General features: G+C 54.0%; 2 protein-coding genes and 1 non-coding gene across 4 annotated transcripts; all 3 read left to right on the forward strand.

Annotated features, from left to right (window-relative positions):
* Nucleotides 1-2,187, forward strand: Rpl18a (ribosomal protein L18A). 2 transcript variants are annotated; one of them, NM_212510.3, is made up of 5 exons: nucleotides 85-155; nucleotides 1,174-1,353; nucleotides 1,445-1,574; nucleotides 1,778-1,887; nucleotides 1,980-2,108. In NM_212510.3, exons 1-5 carry the CDS (start codon nucleotides 138-140, stop codon nucleotides 2,070-2,072), a joined length of 531 nt encoding a protein of 176 aa, NP_997675.1. In that variant the 5' UTR covers nucleotides 85-137; the 3' UTR covers nucleotides 2,073-2,108. The 2 variants fall into 2 exon arrangements, with proteins under 2 accessions (XP_063131225.1, NP_997675.1); XM_063275155.1 differs by having other exon boundaries at nucleotides 1-155; nucleotides 1,778-2,187.
* On the forward strand, nucleotides 1,601-1,729 carry LOC134478789 (small nucleolar RNA SNORA68). Its single transcript, XR_005495152.1, has one exon. It is a non-coding gene; the product is annotated as a small nucleolar RNA SNORA68 (small nucleolar RNA).
* A 2,051-nt stretch (nucleotides 2,188-4,238) lies between the features above and the next one.
* On the forward strand, nucleotides 4,239-14,226 carry Slc5a5 (solute carrier family 5 member 5). The gene is made up of 15 exons (NM_052983.2): nucleotides 4,239-4,679; nucleotides 5,264-5,329; nucleotides 5,623-5,674; nucleotides 5,771-5,838; nucleotides 6,628-6,782; nucleotides 7,041-7,181; nucleotides 7,270-7,399; nucleotides 7,831-7,919; nucleotides 8,141-8,253; nucleotides 8,333-8,403; nucleotides 8,751-8,837; nucleotides 8,915-9,096; nucleotides 10,997-11,121; nucleotides 12,147-12,262; nucleotides 13,217-14,226. The coding sequence occupies exons 1-15, from the start codon at nucleotides 4,323-4,325 to the stop codon at nucleotides 13,319-13,321; spliced, it is 1,857 nt and encodes a 618-aa protein (NP_443215.2). The 5' UTR covers nucleotides 4,239-4,322; the 3' UTR covers nucleotides 13,322-14,226.
* Nucleotides 14,227-15,974: the final 1,748 nt, after the last annotated feature.

Genomic DNA, 15,974 nt, shown 5'->3' on the forward strand with positions numbered 1-15,974 from the left:
AACTTAGAACGGTAGTAGCTGTACCCAATAGACGCACGGCATTAAGAGGGCGGGACTTCCGTCAAAGACCATGGTGAGAGCCTGCGCGGAGGATCACACTTCCTTTTGTGAGTGGCAGTGAACGAGCACGCACTGCTATGAAGGCGTCGGGCACGGTAAGAAGGCTGCGGCGGGGCCAGAAGCGCGGCGTTGGCGGCGGGGCCGCTCAGGTTGACTGTGTCCTCCGGGATGATAGTGCGTTCGGCCGCCAGGGTCCCTCACCGGTCACGGGCTGCTCTCTTCGCCCACAGACTCCCCAGGCCAATATGGCGGCCGCCTCGTGCTGGGCGGCCGGCGAGAGAGCGGGTTAGATCAAGGATTCCCCGGAAGGCGCTCTCCGTACTTTTGAGTCTGTCAGTATTTCACTCTTTTTCACTGTCAAGTCTTATTTCATGGTTGCTTAGTTTCAAAATCAAAGCTAACCTGGGCTACTTAGATCGAATGGAGGCACGGCTCCATCTCGGTTTTAGAGAGCATTTGATAAGCAAGCGTTGCGGCCTACTCCCACCACCGGTGCCACACACTTATCGCAGTACTTGAGAGAGACAGATCGTCACTTGAGTCATCCTTAGCTCGTTCTAAAGACTAGCTGACACTTGTGAAGGACGTAGAGCAAACAGCACCCTAGAGCGCCATATCATACTGGCCCTGTGAGCAGGAGGAATGCTTTTGAAAGGCCCAGGGCTAGTGTGTTGGGGACATATGAGATCCTTCTGGCTCTTCGTGAGAAGCGAGTTTGGAATCTTCCATTGGTCCCCCCACCTACAGACAGTTTCTCTGTGTAGACCAGACTGGTCTTTAAACTCAAGAGATTTTCCTGCTCTGGGATTAAAAGGCATGAGCCTCCACTGCCATCTTGGCCTGGAATTTTCTGGGAGAGCACAGCAGCCTGTATGTGAACTAGTATATGAACTAGGCTCTGGAACTGGAGAAATTGAGGCAGCTTCAGAGCGGGATGCATGCGTTCTGACATACGTGCCACTGGGCTCTTGGAAGGTGAAGTGTGTGAACCCAGCTTTGGTCAGGGGAAGTGGGGGTGCCAGGTTGGGACACCCAGCCTGTTGGAATTACTAGATCTTGGGCAGACTTCACCTCCCATCACATATACAGCTTATCTCCTGGCATTTCTTTCAGCTTCGGGAGTACAAGGTGGTGGGGCGTTGCTTGCCAACCCCAAAATGCCACACACCGCCACTGTACCGAATGCGAATCTTTGCACCCAACCATGTGGTGGCCAAGTCCCGCTTCTGGTACTTTGTGTCGCAGCTGAAGAAGATGAAGAAGTCATCCGGGGAAATTGTGTACTGTGGGCAGGTGAGCCTTGGGGCCCCACCGGATGACGGTCCCTGGGTACCATCAGAGCCAGGGCAGTACACAAGCCTCACATCCTCCTTACTCCCCACAGGTGTTTGAGAAGTCACCCCTGCGTGTGAAGAACTTCGGCATCTGGCTGCGCTATGATTCCCGAAGTGGCACTCACAACATGTACCGAGAGTACCGGGACCTGACCACTGCCGGCGCGGTCACACAGTGCTGTGAGTCACCAACCCTCTGTCAACCCTTGGCACCCAACCCAAGAACTGCCGCTACTATAGCGGCTGTTTAAACAGTGGTGCACACAGCAAAGTGCTTCGTCGCCTTTGGGGGGCTGTGCAGTGCCCTCCAGAGTGAATCAGGAGGTTCTACAGTTCTGTGGGTGTTCTGGGTGGCTGGGGCTGACTTTCTTCTCTTTCCACAGACCGAGACATGGGTGCCCGACACCGTGCCCGTGCGCACTCCATCCAGATCATGAAGGTGGAAGAGATTGCAGCTGGCAAGTGCCGCCGGCCAGCTGTCAAGCAGTTCCACGTGAGTGAACCTGAGTGTGGGGCTGACGCAGGGCTGCAGGGGGTGGTTGCGCATGGACAGTCCCTGGACATGCATCTCCTCCCTCCCCACAGGACTCCAAGATCAAGTTCCCATTGCCCCACCGTGTGTTGCGGCGCCAGCACAAACCACGCTTCACCACCAAGAGGCCAAACACCTTCTTCTAGACACAGAGACCCACTGAATAAAAGCTTCAGACTGTCCTTGCTTGTTTGCCTCTGTGTCCCTGACAGGGTCCCAAGTGGACCCTAACAACAACAGGCTTGCCCCACCTGCCTGCCAGCCTTGGTTCAGTGGCATCTTTCTATAGTTGTGTATCCTACTGAGTTAACTCAACCCCACTGCAGTTTGTGTGGGACATAGCCTGAGCCCTGTGTGTGACACCGAAGGGTGGCAGGCTGTTTCTGCAGTCTCCAGGGTGCTGGCTTGGGCCTGAGAATTCCAGACATGAACATAATCCAGGCCTGGGGACCTGGTTGAGCTCTTTATCCTGCTGGCTCTAAGCCTCTGCTAGGTGGGAATGAGGCCAGCCAAACTCCGGGGACCTTGAGCCACCAAGCTTTAGGTGAGGACTACACTGTGGATCATGGAAACACGGGGTTGCTTTTGTTGGGTGTGGCCAGCACCATCACGGTGCCTGGTTTTGAAGGAGTATAGCCTGAAGCCTCCGTGGCTGTCTTGTCACTGCTCTCAAGTCTCTACTGGCCACAGAGAGGAACACTGCACTTGCTTCTAGCCCCTTGCAGATATTTCCATACGTGTATGCACATAGCCCAGGGTAATTTTGAGTTTCAACCATCCAGTGCCAGCTAGAGTAAAAGCCTGTGTCTATACTATGAAGGCCATAAGAGGGCACCGTGTCGAAGAGAAGTCTTCCCACTGAGTCCATTGGCCCCACATCAAAGGAATGGGTGATCCCTCTGACTATGCAGTGTTTCCCTGTGCATTGTGGGGCCAGTGGCTGCTACTTTAAAGTCATGAGGAATCTGGACACTCTGAGGACCTGGGTTTGTCCCTGTATTAAGATACTGCTCCAGGGCATCGGATGCCACTGGCCTCTGCAGGCACCCGTATTCATGCAACTATCCTTCACCCACATACATAATTGTGGTTTTTTTGGGAGTTTGGGGAAATGATGTGTGTGACTAAGCCACTAGGAGTCAAAAGTGTAGGCCATTCTGGTCTACAAGGTGAGTTCCAGAACAGCCAGGGCTACACGGAGAGGCCCTATGACATAAAGTTGCAGTGGCATGCAACACCAGCTCCAGCCCTCCCTGGTGGCTGAGCACCGGCATGACCGCGAGTGTCCCAGCATGGCAATCCAGCCTACCTGCCTCTGGAAGGCTCTTCCCCTCCCTCCTGTTTGTCGACCTCTTAGCCTGCCACCTAGGCTTACGAGCCTGCCCTAGTCAGGTCTCCTGACAGCACTTCCAGGCGGGCGGCGAGTCCATATACATCATGAGCCCACAAGGGGGCGCGTGCCTTAGTCCTACCTGCCAGCCACCAGAAACGGAGGACTCCACAGGCAGTCAACCCTGAACACCCCAGAACCGGCCAGTTCACCAGAAAAGGGTCCCTTGAAAGTCACAATGGGCAAACTGTTCTCACCCAGTTATGCCTGCGATAGAAGGGAGTGATGGGTGCCCAACAAACCCTCACTTCTCATCCCAGCAGTAAGGAAGCTAAGGCAGAAGGACCTCACCTCCGAGGCCAGCCTGTGGGAAAGGGAAAACTGAGAAGACAGCCAGGTCAGGACAACATGCCAGCCTGAGCTGCATGAGACTTAGCCTCAAACGCGTGTGCACATGTACACACATCATAGGTCCAGAGTGCCCTTGTACAGGTGGGGAGTCCTAAAGCAGAAGAAAGAAATTCTCCAAGAGAACCTGAGTGCCTCCCACCGGGTTAGCTGAAGGGCAAGGTTGGACAGTTCCTTCTCCCAAGCTGCGGAGAAAGGTAGATGCTCTCTGGGGGAAGGGCTCCAGTCGCTCGCTTTTTCCTTATGGAGCCCGGAAGTCTCCGAAAGTGAACCCTAGTCCGGGGTTCCTCATAACTCCGCTTCCTAAATTCCTTAGACTGTGAGCGGAGGTCTGAGCCGTCCATAGCCTTTCCCATCTCTCCACAACCCTATACGGAACAAGCCCTAGATGTGGGAGAAAGGGTCAGGAGACACGAGTGTTCCCCCACCCCGACTGCCCGCACCCCTGCAGGCCCGCTCGTCCCAGGACCGAAAGGGTGCGGGTCGCGCCCGCCTCCCAGGCTGGGGGCGGAGCTGCGCTGACCCCGGAGTTCAATAAATCCGCAGCGCGAAAAGCGAGTGGATCGACGGCCCAGCGGTGACTCGCGCTGCGACTCTCCCACTGACCGAGAGTCCCCGACGTCCTCCGCATCCTCTCCTCACCGAGTCACCTGTCTCCATGGAGGGTGCGGAGGCCGGGGCCCGGGCCACCTTCGGCGCCTGGGACTACGGCGTGTTCGCGACCATGCTGCTGGTGTCCACGGGCATCGGGCTATGGGTCGGCCTGGCCCGCGGTGGCCAACGCAGTGCCGACGACTTCTTTACCGGGGGCCGGCAGTTGGCAGCCGTTCCTGTGGGGCTGTCGCTGGCCGCCAGTTTCATGTCGGCTGTGCAGGTGCTCGGGGTCCCCGCCGAGGCAGCGCGCTACGGGCTCAAGTTCCTGTGGATGTGCGCGGGTCAGTTGCTCAACTCGCTGCTCACAGCGTTTCTCTTCTTGCCGATCTTCTACCGCCTGGGCCTTACCAGCACCTACCAGGTAGGGAACTTTGTCCCACGGGAAGGTTCCGGGAAGATGTCTCGGGCACCGGGCAGGGCCAGGAAGAAGGAAGATCGAGTCCGGGTCCCACAGCTCACAGCAGCCTTGGGGCAGTGGCCTCCTACTGACACCCGTCCCCGCCTGCGCCCCGGATCAGCCACCCACAGGCGCCCGACAGAGTTCAAACGCCTGCAGCAAGGTGCAGGATTTCCCAACCGCTCAACAACCGTAGTGAAAAACGGGACGGCATCGGCCAGTAGTCTCAGCACTAGGGAGATTGAGGCAGGAAGATTGCCATAGTACCAGGCCAGCTTGGACTCACTAGGGAGACCCCAGTCTCAAATCTGAGGGCGACTCTGCAACCGTCCAACAAGTGTAGTGACAATTTGAAGTCCCATGTCTGATATCTCAGTACTAGAGAAGCTCTGACAGGAGGAGTGCTGCGAGATCCAAGCCGGCTTGGCCTACACAGAGACTCTGACTCTGTAAAAGCTCAGTTGCACACTTCGGGAGAGAGTAGGAACATTGAGGGTGGCTGAGGGGTCACTTGCCCGGTAACCTCCATCCCTTGGCTCCCTCTGCAGTACCTAGAGCTGCGCTTCAGCCGAGCGGTCCGGCTCTGCGGGACGCTGCAGTACTTGGTGGCCACGGTGAGCGAGCTGCCCGCCCTGCCACGCCCACACCAACCATTCTCACAGCCCGCCCCAACCTGACCTCACGCCACACCCCCATTCTACATGGCCCCGCCCCTTCCCGACCTGAGCTCAGCTTTTGTGAACATACCAGAGTCACGCTCATAGCTCCCTCAGCACACCTAGCTCCACCTCATCCCACCTAAAATCGCAACCTGGTTCCGCCCCTCCCTCTGCCTGAACGACCCCCCCCCTTTCTGGCTCCACACCGTTCGCCCTCCCCTTGCCATCACCGCCCTCCCCACCCACAGATGCTGTATACAGGCATCGTGATCTACGCGCCTGCGCTCATCCTGAACCAAGGTCTGGCTGTAGTGAGGGGGAGGGGCCAGGAGCCCAGGCTGGACCCTATGTGAGCAGACAGGATGAGGGAGACTTAACAGGACATGTGTTTTGCAGTGACCGGGTTGGACATCTGGGCATCGCTCCTGTCCACAGGAATCATCTGCACCTTGTACACTACCGTGGTAAATGGGTTGTAGCAGCTGACACGGGGTGCGGGGCGGGGGGAACCCCAGGCAGGCAGCACCATAACTGCTCCCTGGGTCCTGAGGTAGCCCCTGTGTAACTGGCCCCTGTGACCTCTCCAACATAAGGACTGATGGACAGACATGTGAGCTTCAGGTGTGGCTGGATCCAGCAGCCCTGACAGAGTTTTGCCTTCCCATGGTCGCTCTGGTGCCTAAGCTGGCCCTCTGCCTTTCCTGGCTCCTGCCCAGCAGTGAACTGGTTTCAGCTGGATCTGCCTGAGACTCTGGCCTGTTCTTCTCCTGGCCCCCTGATTGGCTGTGCCACCTGAGGGGCTGGCACGTTCTAGTTGCTGTTTCCTGCCGTGGAAGCTCAGCTTTATATGAATGGCAGAGAGAAAAAACAGCTGGTGAAAACAGGAGTAGCTGTCTAGCTCCTGTTACAGCAGCACTGGGGTGGCTGAGGCTGGAAGCTTGTAAGTTCTAGGCCAGCCCAGTCTACACGGGCCAGAAACAAACAAGGGATAATGACAATATTGGGTGTTGGACTGTTTTCTGAGATGCCTGGGGCCATCGCATCCATTCCCCCTCACCCTGTCTAACCCTCTGACCCACCAACCCTGGGAAAGCACAGTTTCCCAGAGGGGAAGGTCAAGAAGGGGGCTTTGGTTTCCTGTGCCACAGGAAACCAGGCAGGGTGAGCTGGGGTCACTCTTCAGCCTTCTCCCCACTCAGCCCAGCCCAGGGGCCCTGGGTGGGCCTATGACCTGCATCCCCTCTTCTGCACAGGGTGGTATGAAGGCCGTGGTCTGGACAGATGTGTTCCAGGTTGTGGTAATGCTCGTTGGCTTCTGGGTGATCCTGGCCCGAGGCGTCATTCTCCTGGGGGGTCCCCGGAACATGCTCAGCCTCGCTCAGAACCATTCCCGGATCAACCTGATGGAGTGAGAGCTGGGGCCTCACTGTGCAGCCCAGGCTAGCCCCACTTCTGCCCCTCAGCCTTCCCAGCACTGTGATGATAGGATGATAACTTTTGAGTCCCCACACCCAGGGGTCACAGAGGGGAACAAAACTCAATGTAGAAAACTCCTCATACTTCAAAACTCACTGCAAATGTCCCCTTAGGATCTAGAAAAGCCATGGGTGATCTGGGGAGGGTGACATCCTTGCATGGTTGGTAACCTGCCTCATTCCCTACTTAGCTTTGACCCTGATCCTCGGAGCCGGTACACCTTCTGGACTTTCATAGTGGGTGGCACACTGGTGTGGCTCTCCATGTACGGTGTGAACCAAGCCCAGGTACAGCGCTATGTGGCCTGCCACACAGAGGGAAAGGCCAAACTGTGAGTATGCAGGTGAGGGACCCACACAGAGGCTTCTGGGACAGGCTGCCCCCTCCCTACACACTCCTAAGGCCACTCCATCCCCCAGGGCCCTGCTTGTCAACCAGCTGGGCCTCTTCCTGATTGTGGCCAGTGCAGCTTGCTGTGGCATTGTCATGTTCGTCTACTACAAGGACTGTGACCCCCTCCTCACAGGCCGTATCTCAGCCCCCGACCAGGTGAGCTCACATACATCAGACTCTGCCTAACTTCCCCCTCCATGGGGACTGGGGGTGGGGGCTGGAAAAGCATTCCTTCTAGAAGGTGCAGCCTGTGAAACTTTGTGAGACAAGAGAGCTCAGAGGATGGTCTGGGGAAAGCGGGGAGGTGAGCCTGGGAGGCAGTAGGGAGCCACAGTCTTGTGAGAACAGACCAGAGGATCAACTGAGAGTCACAAAAATGTCCCTGTGGACATCAAGAAAAGATGAGACCTCAGGCCAGCATGACAGGACACTTAAGATAATAATAATGGCTACACTCTTCCTTTTGGAGGGTAGGGGTTGTTGAGATAGGGTTTCATTGTAGCTCAGGCTAACCTGCAACTGACAATGTAGCCCAGGCTGGCCTGTCTCCTTGTCCCCCATGTCACAGAGGCCTCTGTCTTCTGCAGTACATGCCGCTGCTTGTGTTGGACATTTTTGAGGATCTGCCCGGAGTCCCCGGGCTCTTCCTGGCCTGTGCCTACAGTGGCACCCTCAGGTAAGCTCCCTGCTTGCCCCTCAGCTGTGACTCAGCCTCAGGGCCTCTGGTCATAATTGACTGACTATCATCCCCTGGAGGATGCCAAGTTCTGGCCCTGTCCGTCAGTCATGGAGGATGGCTTCAGGCAGAGGGACGGTACCAGCCCTGTCCATGTGTCTGGTGGCCTGTGCTTAGGCAGCCTGCACTGTGTCCTAAGGCTTGCTTCTCCTCCATCACAGCACTGCATCCACCAGCATCAACGCCATGGCAGCTGTGACTGTGGAAGACCTCATCAAGCCGAGGATGCCTGGCCTGGCACCTCGGAAGTTGGTTTTCATCTCTAAAGGGCTCTGTGAGTTTGGGGGACTGGGGTTCAGGGTTCAGCACCAGAGTGGGTACCCCATACTGACTGTGATACCCCTCTGCCACAGCATTCATCTACGGCTCTGCCTGCCTCACTGTGGCTGCTCTGTCCTCACTGCTGGGAGGTGGTGTCCTCCAGGTGAGACCCCAACCCCACCTGAGGCTCAGGGAGATGCTCAGGTTACTGGGGACACTAGTGGGGGCGGGGGCAGGGGCGGGGTCGGGGCGTTGGCATAGTATTGAATGCCTGTCATCCTAGAGGCTGAGGTGGGAAGATGAGGAGTTCAAGACCATCCCTAGCTACATAGAGAGGTCGAGGACACATGTGAAATCCATCACTGACTCTGTCTACCAGCATTGGGGGAGAAATAGGGTTGAGGAAATTAGGGCACAGAGGAATCTCAAGACTGGCAATGGTATTCCATAGGGTAAACTGAGTCCCAAGAAGTGGTGGGTAAGCCCAGCCCTTCTCCACCACCCTTGTAGGGTTCCTTCACTGTGATGGGTGTCATCAGTGGGCCTCTACTAGGCGCCTTCACGCTTGGGATGCTGCTCCCAGCCTGCAACACGCCAGTGAGTGGGGAGGGTGGTGGGTGTGGTCTTGAGAGGCGTGGTCAGCATGCCCCCCCTCACTGTGGCCCCGCCCCCAGGGCGTTCTCTCCGGGTTGGCAGCAGGCTTGGCTGTATCCCTGTGGGTGGCCGTAGGGGCCACACTGTATCCCCCTGGAGAGCAGACCATGGGGGTGCTGCCCACCTCGGCTGCAGGCTGCACCAACGATTCGGTCCTCCTGGGCCCACCTGGAGCCACCAACGCTTCCAACGGGATCCCCAGGTGAACAGCCTAGGATTGGGGGTCCAGGGTGTGATTTGAGGATGTTAACAGGTATGGCCTGGGAGGTGAGGAAAGAGCATTCCTAGGGGGACAAAATTGGTTTGTGCAAAGGCCCTCGGGTCAAGCTACATTCAAGTTATGAGGCTACAGTGAGGTAACCTGGGCTTAATAGAAGGACAGAGGAGCCAAAGGCAGAAGAATTGGCTTGCTTTTACTTTTTATTTTATTTTATTTTAGTACTTTGAAACAAAGTTTCATGTAACCCAGGCTGGCCCTAGAACTCTCTATGTAGTCAAAGATGACCCTGAACAAACCCCTGATCCTCCTTCCTCCACCTGCTGCATGTTGAGGTGACAGGTGTGTTCTAACACATCTGACTACTCTGTTTCTTTCTTCTTTTCTTTCTCCTCTCCCCTCTTCTCCCCTCCTGTTCCCTCCCATCCCTTTCCCTCCTGTCCCTTTTTTGTTTCTCCAGACAAGGTTTCTCTGTGTAGCCCTGGCTGTACAGAAACTCACTCTTGTAGACCAGGCTGGCCTCAAACTCATATAGAACTGTCTTCTTTCTCTATTAATTATTCTATTTTTATTGGGATGTAATTCACATGCTACACAGCTAATCATAAAAACTTAGTTTTCACTGGGTATGGTGACAGAGCTTCCCAGCACCTTAGAGGCAACAGGTTAGATCACAGACTATACTCGACTACAGAGTAAGTTTGAGGACAATTTGGTCCGCATTAAATAAAATTTTGGGGTTGTGGATTTAGTTCAGTGGTAGAGTGCTTGCCTAGTAAGTGCAAGGCCCTGGGTTTGGTTCTCAGCTCCTAAAAAAAAATTAATTAATTAATTAAAATATTTTAGTTCTCCTAGCTTCTGGGAGGATCCATGTTTTTAAGTCTGGGTTCACCTCTACTAGGCATTTCCTAAGAACAGACTCTTAGAATATGTGAACTTTTGCATCTAACTTTATTTTGGAAGTTCACCCTGGATTATCTATGACTGTAGTATCCACCATCAGTTCCTTCCCTTTCAGGGCTGAGTAATATTCCATTGAACGGATATACCTGTGTATAACTGCTCATCAGTGGATGGCCATGTGGGTGATTATCTATGACTGTAGTGTCCACCATCAGTTCCTTCCCTTTCAGGGCTGAGTAATATTCCATTGAACGGATATACCTGTGTATAACTGCTCATCAGTGGATGGCCATGTGGGTGATGCCCTGGTTGGGGCTGTTGTGAACATAGTTGTGCACAAAGCCAAGTATGCACAAGCTCCTCTTCCCAGCCTTGGGGAGGCTATGAGTTCAAGACCTTTCAGACTTTGGGTTTGGGATGTTGCTCACTGGTTGAGTACTTTCCTAGCATTAGAGAGGTCCTGGGTTCCTTCTAGAAAAATACAGAGAAAGAAGAGAAAATGCTAGGCAAAACTTCATGCCATCTAAAACCTTCCGAAGCTTAATCAGGTCCTGTTGATGTTTTCCTGTGTGTGCCTCTTCAGAGGGCACATCTAGGAACTAACTTCTTCATGCACAGCCATGGAGGTTTTGACCAGGTTTCTTTCTTTCTTTCTTTCTTTTTTTTTTTTTTTTTTTTTTTTCCTTTTTCTTTTTTTCGGAGCTGGGGACCGAACCCAGGGCCTTGCGCTTCCTAGGCAAGCGCTCTACCACTGAGCTAAATCCCCAACCCTGACCAGGTTTCTTTCTAAGCATTCAGTTTCATTTAATTGCAAGATCAATGGGCGACCATGGTGGGTGGTAGGCCATAACAGAAAGAGGGGAGACCTGGCCACTGCACACACGGTATCTGAGGAATGGCTGAAGCTGGGCTCAGCTGACACAGCGGGCTGGTGGACAGACAGAGGAAGAAGGCATCTCACGCCTGTGCTCTCTCACCCCAGTTCTGGAATGGACACGGGCCGCCCTGCCCTCGCTGATACCTTTTACGCCATCTCCTATCTCTATTACGGGGCTCTGGGCACGCTGACCACCATGCTTTGCGGTGCTCTCATCAGCTACCTTACTGGTAAGTGCAGCGGCCTCCTTCGGAGTCAGCTGCTCATCCTCCTGCCTCCACCCTCCACTTTGCAAAGGGAGAGGTAAAAGAGGCCCCCATCGGGCTGACAGCTGGCACGTTTGCATCATCCTTTAGGCCCACAGCGCCGAACAAGGCTGGTTCTGTTTTGCAGATGTGGGAACTGAATGAGGCAGGTTCCACCAGGAAAGTCCCTGCCTTGACCGGGGATGTGGGGCGCTGTCCGTGGTCCTGAAGCAAATCTCAGCGTGGGGAGGCTCCTGGGTTTCACAGCATCCTGTTTGCATGGGTTTGAGATGAGGGGTCTCACTCTGCAGCTCAGGCTGATCCTAGAAACAATCCTCCTGCCTCACCTTTATGAGAGTTTGGATGACCTTTGTGCGTCACCGAACTCAACACAGACTATATTCTTTCTCTTTTAGTCATATATTTCCTTTCGAGACAGGGTCTCATGTAGCCCAGGCTGGCCTCAAATTCCTTAGGTAGCTGAGGCAGACCTTGACTCCCCCTCTTCCATCCGCCCCTGAGGGCATGCACCACCATACCTGGTTTATGAGGTTCGGTTCTGGGGATGGAAGCCAGGGCTGTCTGCACAGCAAGAGCTCTCCCCTCTGAGATGAGGGCCTTTGACACCCGACTCCCAGCCTCAGCCTGGCTTCCTCACTCCTGTGATTTGGTGACCTGATACCCTCAGGCTTTTGTTGAACTTCTAGACATTAGGGTTGAAACAGAGAGGGGCCAAATGCTAGGCACTCCCAGCCAGCTGAGGTAGGTGATGATGCCCGTCTGTGATGCCAACACTCTGAAGGCAGAGGCAGGAGAATGCCATCAGTTCCGGCACACACTGAACTGTACTGGAGACCCTAACTCAAAAGAGACAAATAAACTAAGACTGAAACCATTTGACCCCTCTAGCTGCAGATGAAGCAACTGAGATGAACTGGGTGGGCCACCATAGCTGCTGACCGAGTTGGGCGAACACTCAGCCCTGAGTTCCTGTTCTCTCTGCCCCTCAGGTCCCACCAAGCGCAGCTCCCTGGGTCCCGGATTGCTGTGGTGGGACCTTGCTCGACAGACAGCGTCTGTGGCCCCAAAGGAAGACACTGCCACCCTGGAGGAGAGCCTGGTGAAGGTCAGATCTATCCCGAGTCACTGGGAACCAAGGCCATGGGGACCTGGCGGGTGTGACCAAAGGGGCCCGGCAGATTCCTCTCTGTGGTTAAAGCTGTCCCTTTCCCAGGGGCCGACACATGAGCACTGTCTATTTTTATCTTATCTGTTTTTTTAAACAATTATTTCCTGCCTGTGGCAGGGGAAACTGGTTTCCCCTTGAGAGAAAGAGAGAGAGACTCATGAAGAATATTCTTAAGATAACATTACTTAATTCACAATTACATAAGAAACAGGGGGGCAGGGGAGCTAGGCTAGAGCTGAGGTCGGGGACTGTAGAACCAGTCAATGACCTGAAAGTGGGAGACACTGTCACCTCAGATCAAGTGACCAGAGTAACACAAAGAAAGGAGAAGTTTTTCTAGTACAAAGATAGAAACGTGGAGTGCCAGGCCAGGAGTTCGAGGCCAACCCAAGCTGCATAGCAGGCCTGCCTGGGCCCCATGAGAGCCTATTTCAAGTGACAGTAGGAAGTGACCGGCTAGGCCTGCAGGTCCGTTCCTGGCACTACATGAACACCATTGTCTGCCACTCCAATTCCCCAGGATCTAAGGCTCCAGGCATGCACACATGCTGGCATAACACCCACACCTCACACCATAACAGAAATAAAATAACGTTATGAACCTGATGTAGGCACTGAGGCAGGAGGATCACTGCAAGTCTTACACCAGGATAGAGTGAAACCCTGTCCTCAGAAAACACAATGAAATAGAGCCGGGGCTGGGGCTGGGCCTGGGTGGAGTGCTTGCATAGCACCAGGAAGGTGGAGGCAGGAGGATGAACCTCAGCTACAAGGCTAGCCCGGGCAGCAGTTTACTCTGGTGGACGGTTGCTGGGTCACCCTGCACGTAGCTGACCTAGTCCTGGGGACCCCATCTGGGGCGGGTGTATGATGTCCTCTGCTTTCTCCCAGGGACCGGAAGACATCCCTGCTGTGACCAAGAAGCCCCCTGGCCTCAAGCCAGGCGCCGAGACCCACCCCCTGTATCTGGGGCACGATGTGGAGACCAACCTCTGAGGGTGGGGTCCAAGAAGGCCAATCACAGGCCTCGGGCCAGCAGCCTCCTCTCTGGATGGTTGGACCTGAGCATATATAGAAGCTTGGCTGATACATGCCCTGCCCAGAAGTCCCTGTGTCTTACCCGCACCAAAGAGAGAGAGAGAGCGAGAGAGAGAGAGAGAGAGACAGAGAGAGAGAGAGAGAGAGAGAGACAGAGAGAGAGAGAGAGAGAGAGAGAGAGAGAGAGAGGAGTTGGTTCTCCATCCACAAAGGAAACCGTCTGGAACCTTCATGCCCTTGTAGATTTCAGTAGGCAGCGGAGAACACTCAGCTTCTCCAGACTGAGGTTTTCTCATTTATCAGGCAGAGAAACCGAGGGCTGTCACCCCAACACCGGGGAGGAGACAGTAGAAGGGTCATAGATACAAAGAAAACTAAGGCAGAGGGAGAAATGAATTGTCTACAGAGCACAGAGCTCCAAGGATTGTGAAGCTACCTTGAGGTGCCAAGGGACGGATTCTCAGAGCCTTCACAAGACACAAACGGACGAGTTGCCTCCTCCAGTTCAGATGGTTTGCAGACTATCAGAGAACATGTTTCTCCTGTGATCAGCTACCTAGCCTCTGCCAACGTGTTCCAGCTTCCAGGAGGCCACACAGACCCCACCCCCCATGCTCTCACCCTTTACCCCTGTGCTTTTCACACACTAGGCAACTGCTCCACCACAGGACCTCACACCTAGACCTCCGTTTTTGACACAGGGCCTTAAGGTAGTCTGGCTGCCATCTGACTATCTCTCAGCACGTTCACGTGTATAATATTTCATTCTTTTTCATTGCCAAGTTGTCTTGTAAGGAGAGACCACAATGTGTCATCCATGCCCAGCTTTTGTGTCTAACAAATAAAATCGCTGAAGGTGTTCAGGTGCAATGGCCTGTGACATTATCAGTTGGCTGTCAGTCTCTGGGCTCCATACCTGTGTGTTCCAGGAACCCATAGATGGAAAACATTTGTTTTTAAGATTTATTTGTTTGGGGTTGGGGATTTAGCTCAGTGGTAGAGCGCTTGCCTAGCAAGCACAAGGCCCTGGGTTCGGTCCCCAGCTCCGGAAGAAAAAAAAAAGATTTGTTTATTTTTATGTTTATGAATACACTATAGCTAGCTGTCTTCAGACACACCAGAAGAGGGCATCGGATCCCATTACAGATGATTGTGAACCACCATGTGGTTGCTGGGAATTGAACTCAGGACCTTTGGAAGAGCAGTCAGTGCTCTTAACCGCTGAGCCATCTCTCCAGCTCTGATGGAAAACATTTGAAACAGTTACTTTACTAAACATATATGGCCTTATCTGGAGCCATGGTTCCCTAGACAAAGGGTGTAGGAAATAGCTACCAAGTGATGACTGCTCTGTTAGGGTGTCCGTGGGAGCAAGTTGCTGTGGGGGCGCACCTGTGAGCCAGCCCTCAGAAGGTAGAAACAGGAGCGCACTATGGCTTCCAGACTCATTTGGGCGATGGAATGTTCCCCTGTCTCAAAACTACAGGACAGCAAATCAACCGGGCAGCTGCTGTTGTGACCTGGAGAGTTTGTCGTGCAGGCCAGAGGCTCTGTCCACAAAGACAAGTCGAGAAGACTGCGGTTTGGCTCTGTGCAAGGACAAGACGTACAGGGCCTTGAGTAGGCATGGCATCCTGAAATCTGTGCTCCTGAGGCCACCACATTAATTTTCTCCTGGGAAATCCATTTCTTGGATGGCCATGACCTGCCTGGTTTAATTTGGGGGGCGGGGGGGGGGCGGGACAGACAAAGTAATATGTAGCCCAGCCTGGCCTCCCGTTTGCTATATAACTCAGGATAACCTCTCTAACACCTGATCCTCCTGCCTCTGCCTCGTTTGTCTAGCAAGAAGCTCAGGAGCCCTCCCACAATCTCCTCCCAGACCCCACCACCTCCTTTATTTCATTTTATTTAATGGTTTGTTGGTTTTCTGAGACAGGGCTTCTCTGGGAGGCCCTGGTTGTCCTGGAACTTGGTATGTAGATAAGGCTGGCCTCGAAACCAGAGATCTGCGTCCCCGGTACTGGGATTAAAAATGTACACCACCACTATACACCCCACCCCCAAAGATTGCTCCCTTTTATTTGTATATATGCAGACACATTCCGAAGCAGGGCACCGAGAGGCCAGAGGGCGGCTTACAGGAGTTGGTATTCTTGTACTGTGTAAGACTGCGGAGGATCGAACTCCTGTTCTCAGGCTTGGCAGCAAGCCTATGAAACCATTTCTGCGGCCCCTCTTTCTCTTTCACTCTGGCCTTGATTCTTTTTTCTTTTTTTTCGGAGCTGGGGATCGAACCCAGGGCCTTGAGCTTGCTAAGCAAGCACTCTACCACTGAGCTAAATCTCCAACCCCGATTCTTTTTTCTTATCTGGATGGCAAACATCTCCACAGCAGCATTAGCTGCTAGCCAGGGTGGTGGCAGCCTTGCCTCACCCAGAATGTGTTGTGTCTGTCCTTCAGTCACCTGACACAGGCAGGCAGCCCTATCCACTCCCTGGCTTGGAGCAGCCTAATTTCCCTGGTTCCTCATTTAGCACTTAGGCTGGCAGATGTTATCAGGCTCCTCCACACGGTGAGCTGCTCTTCGGGAATTTTTCTTCCTCTCATG

The sequence above is a fragment of the Rattus norvegicus genome, chromosome 16 (assembly GCF_036323735.1).
Source record: "Rattus norvegicus strain BN/NHsdMcwi chromosome 16, GRCr8, whole genome shotgun sequence".
NCBI classification, from domain to species: domain Eukaryota; kingdom Metazoa; phylum Chordata; class Mammalia; order Rodentia; family Muridae; genus Rattus; species Rattus norvegicus.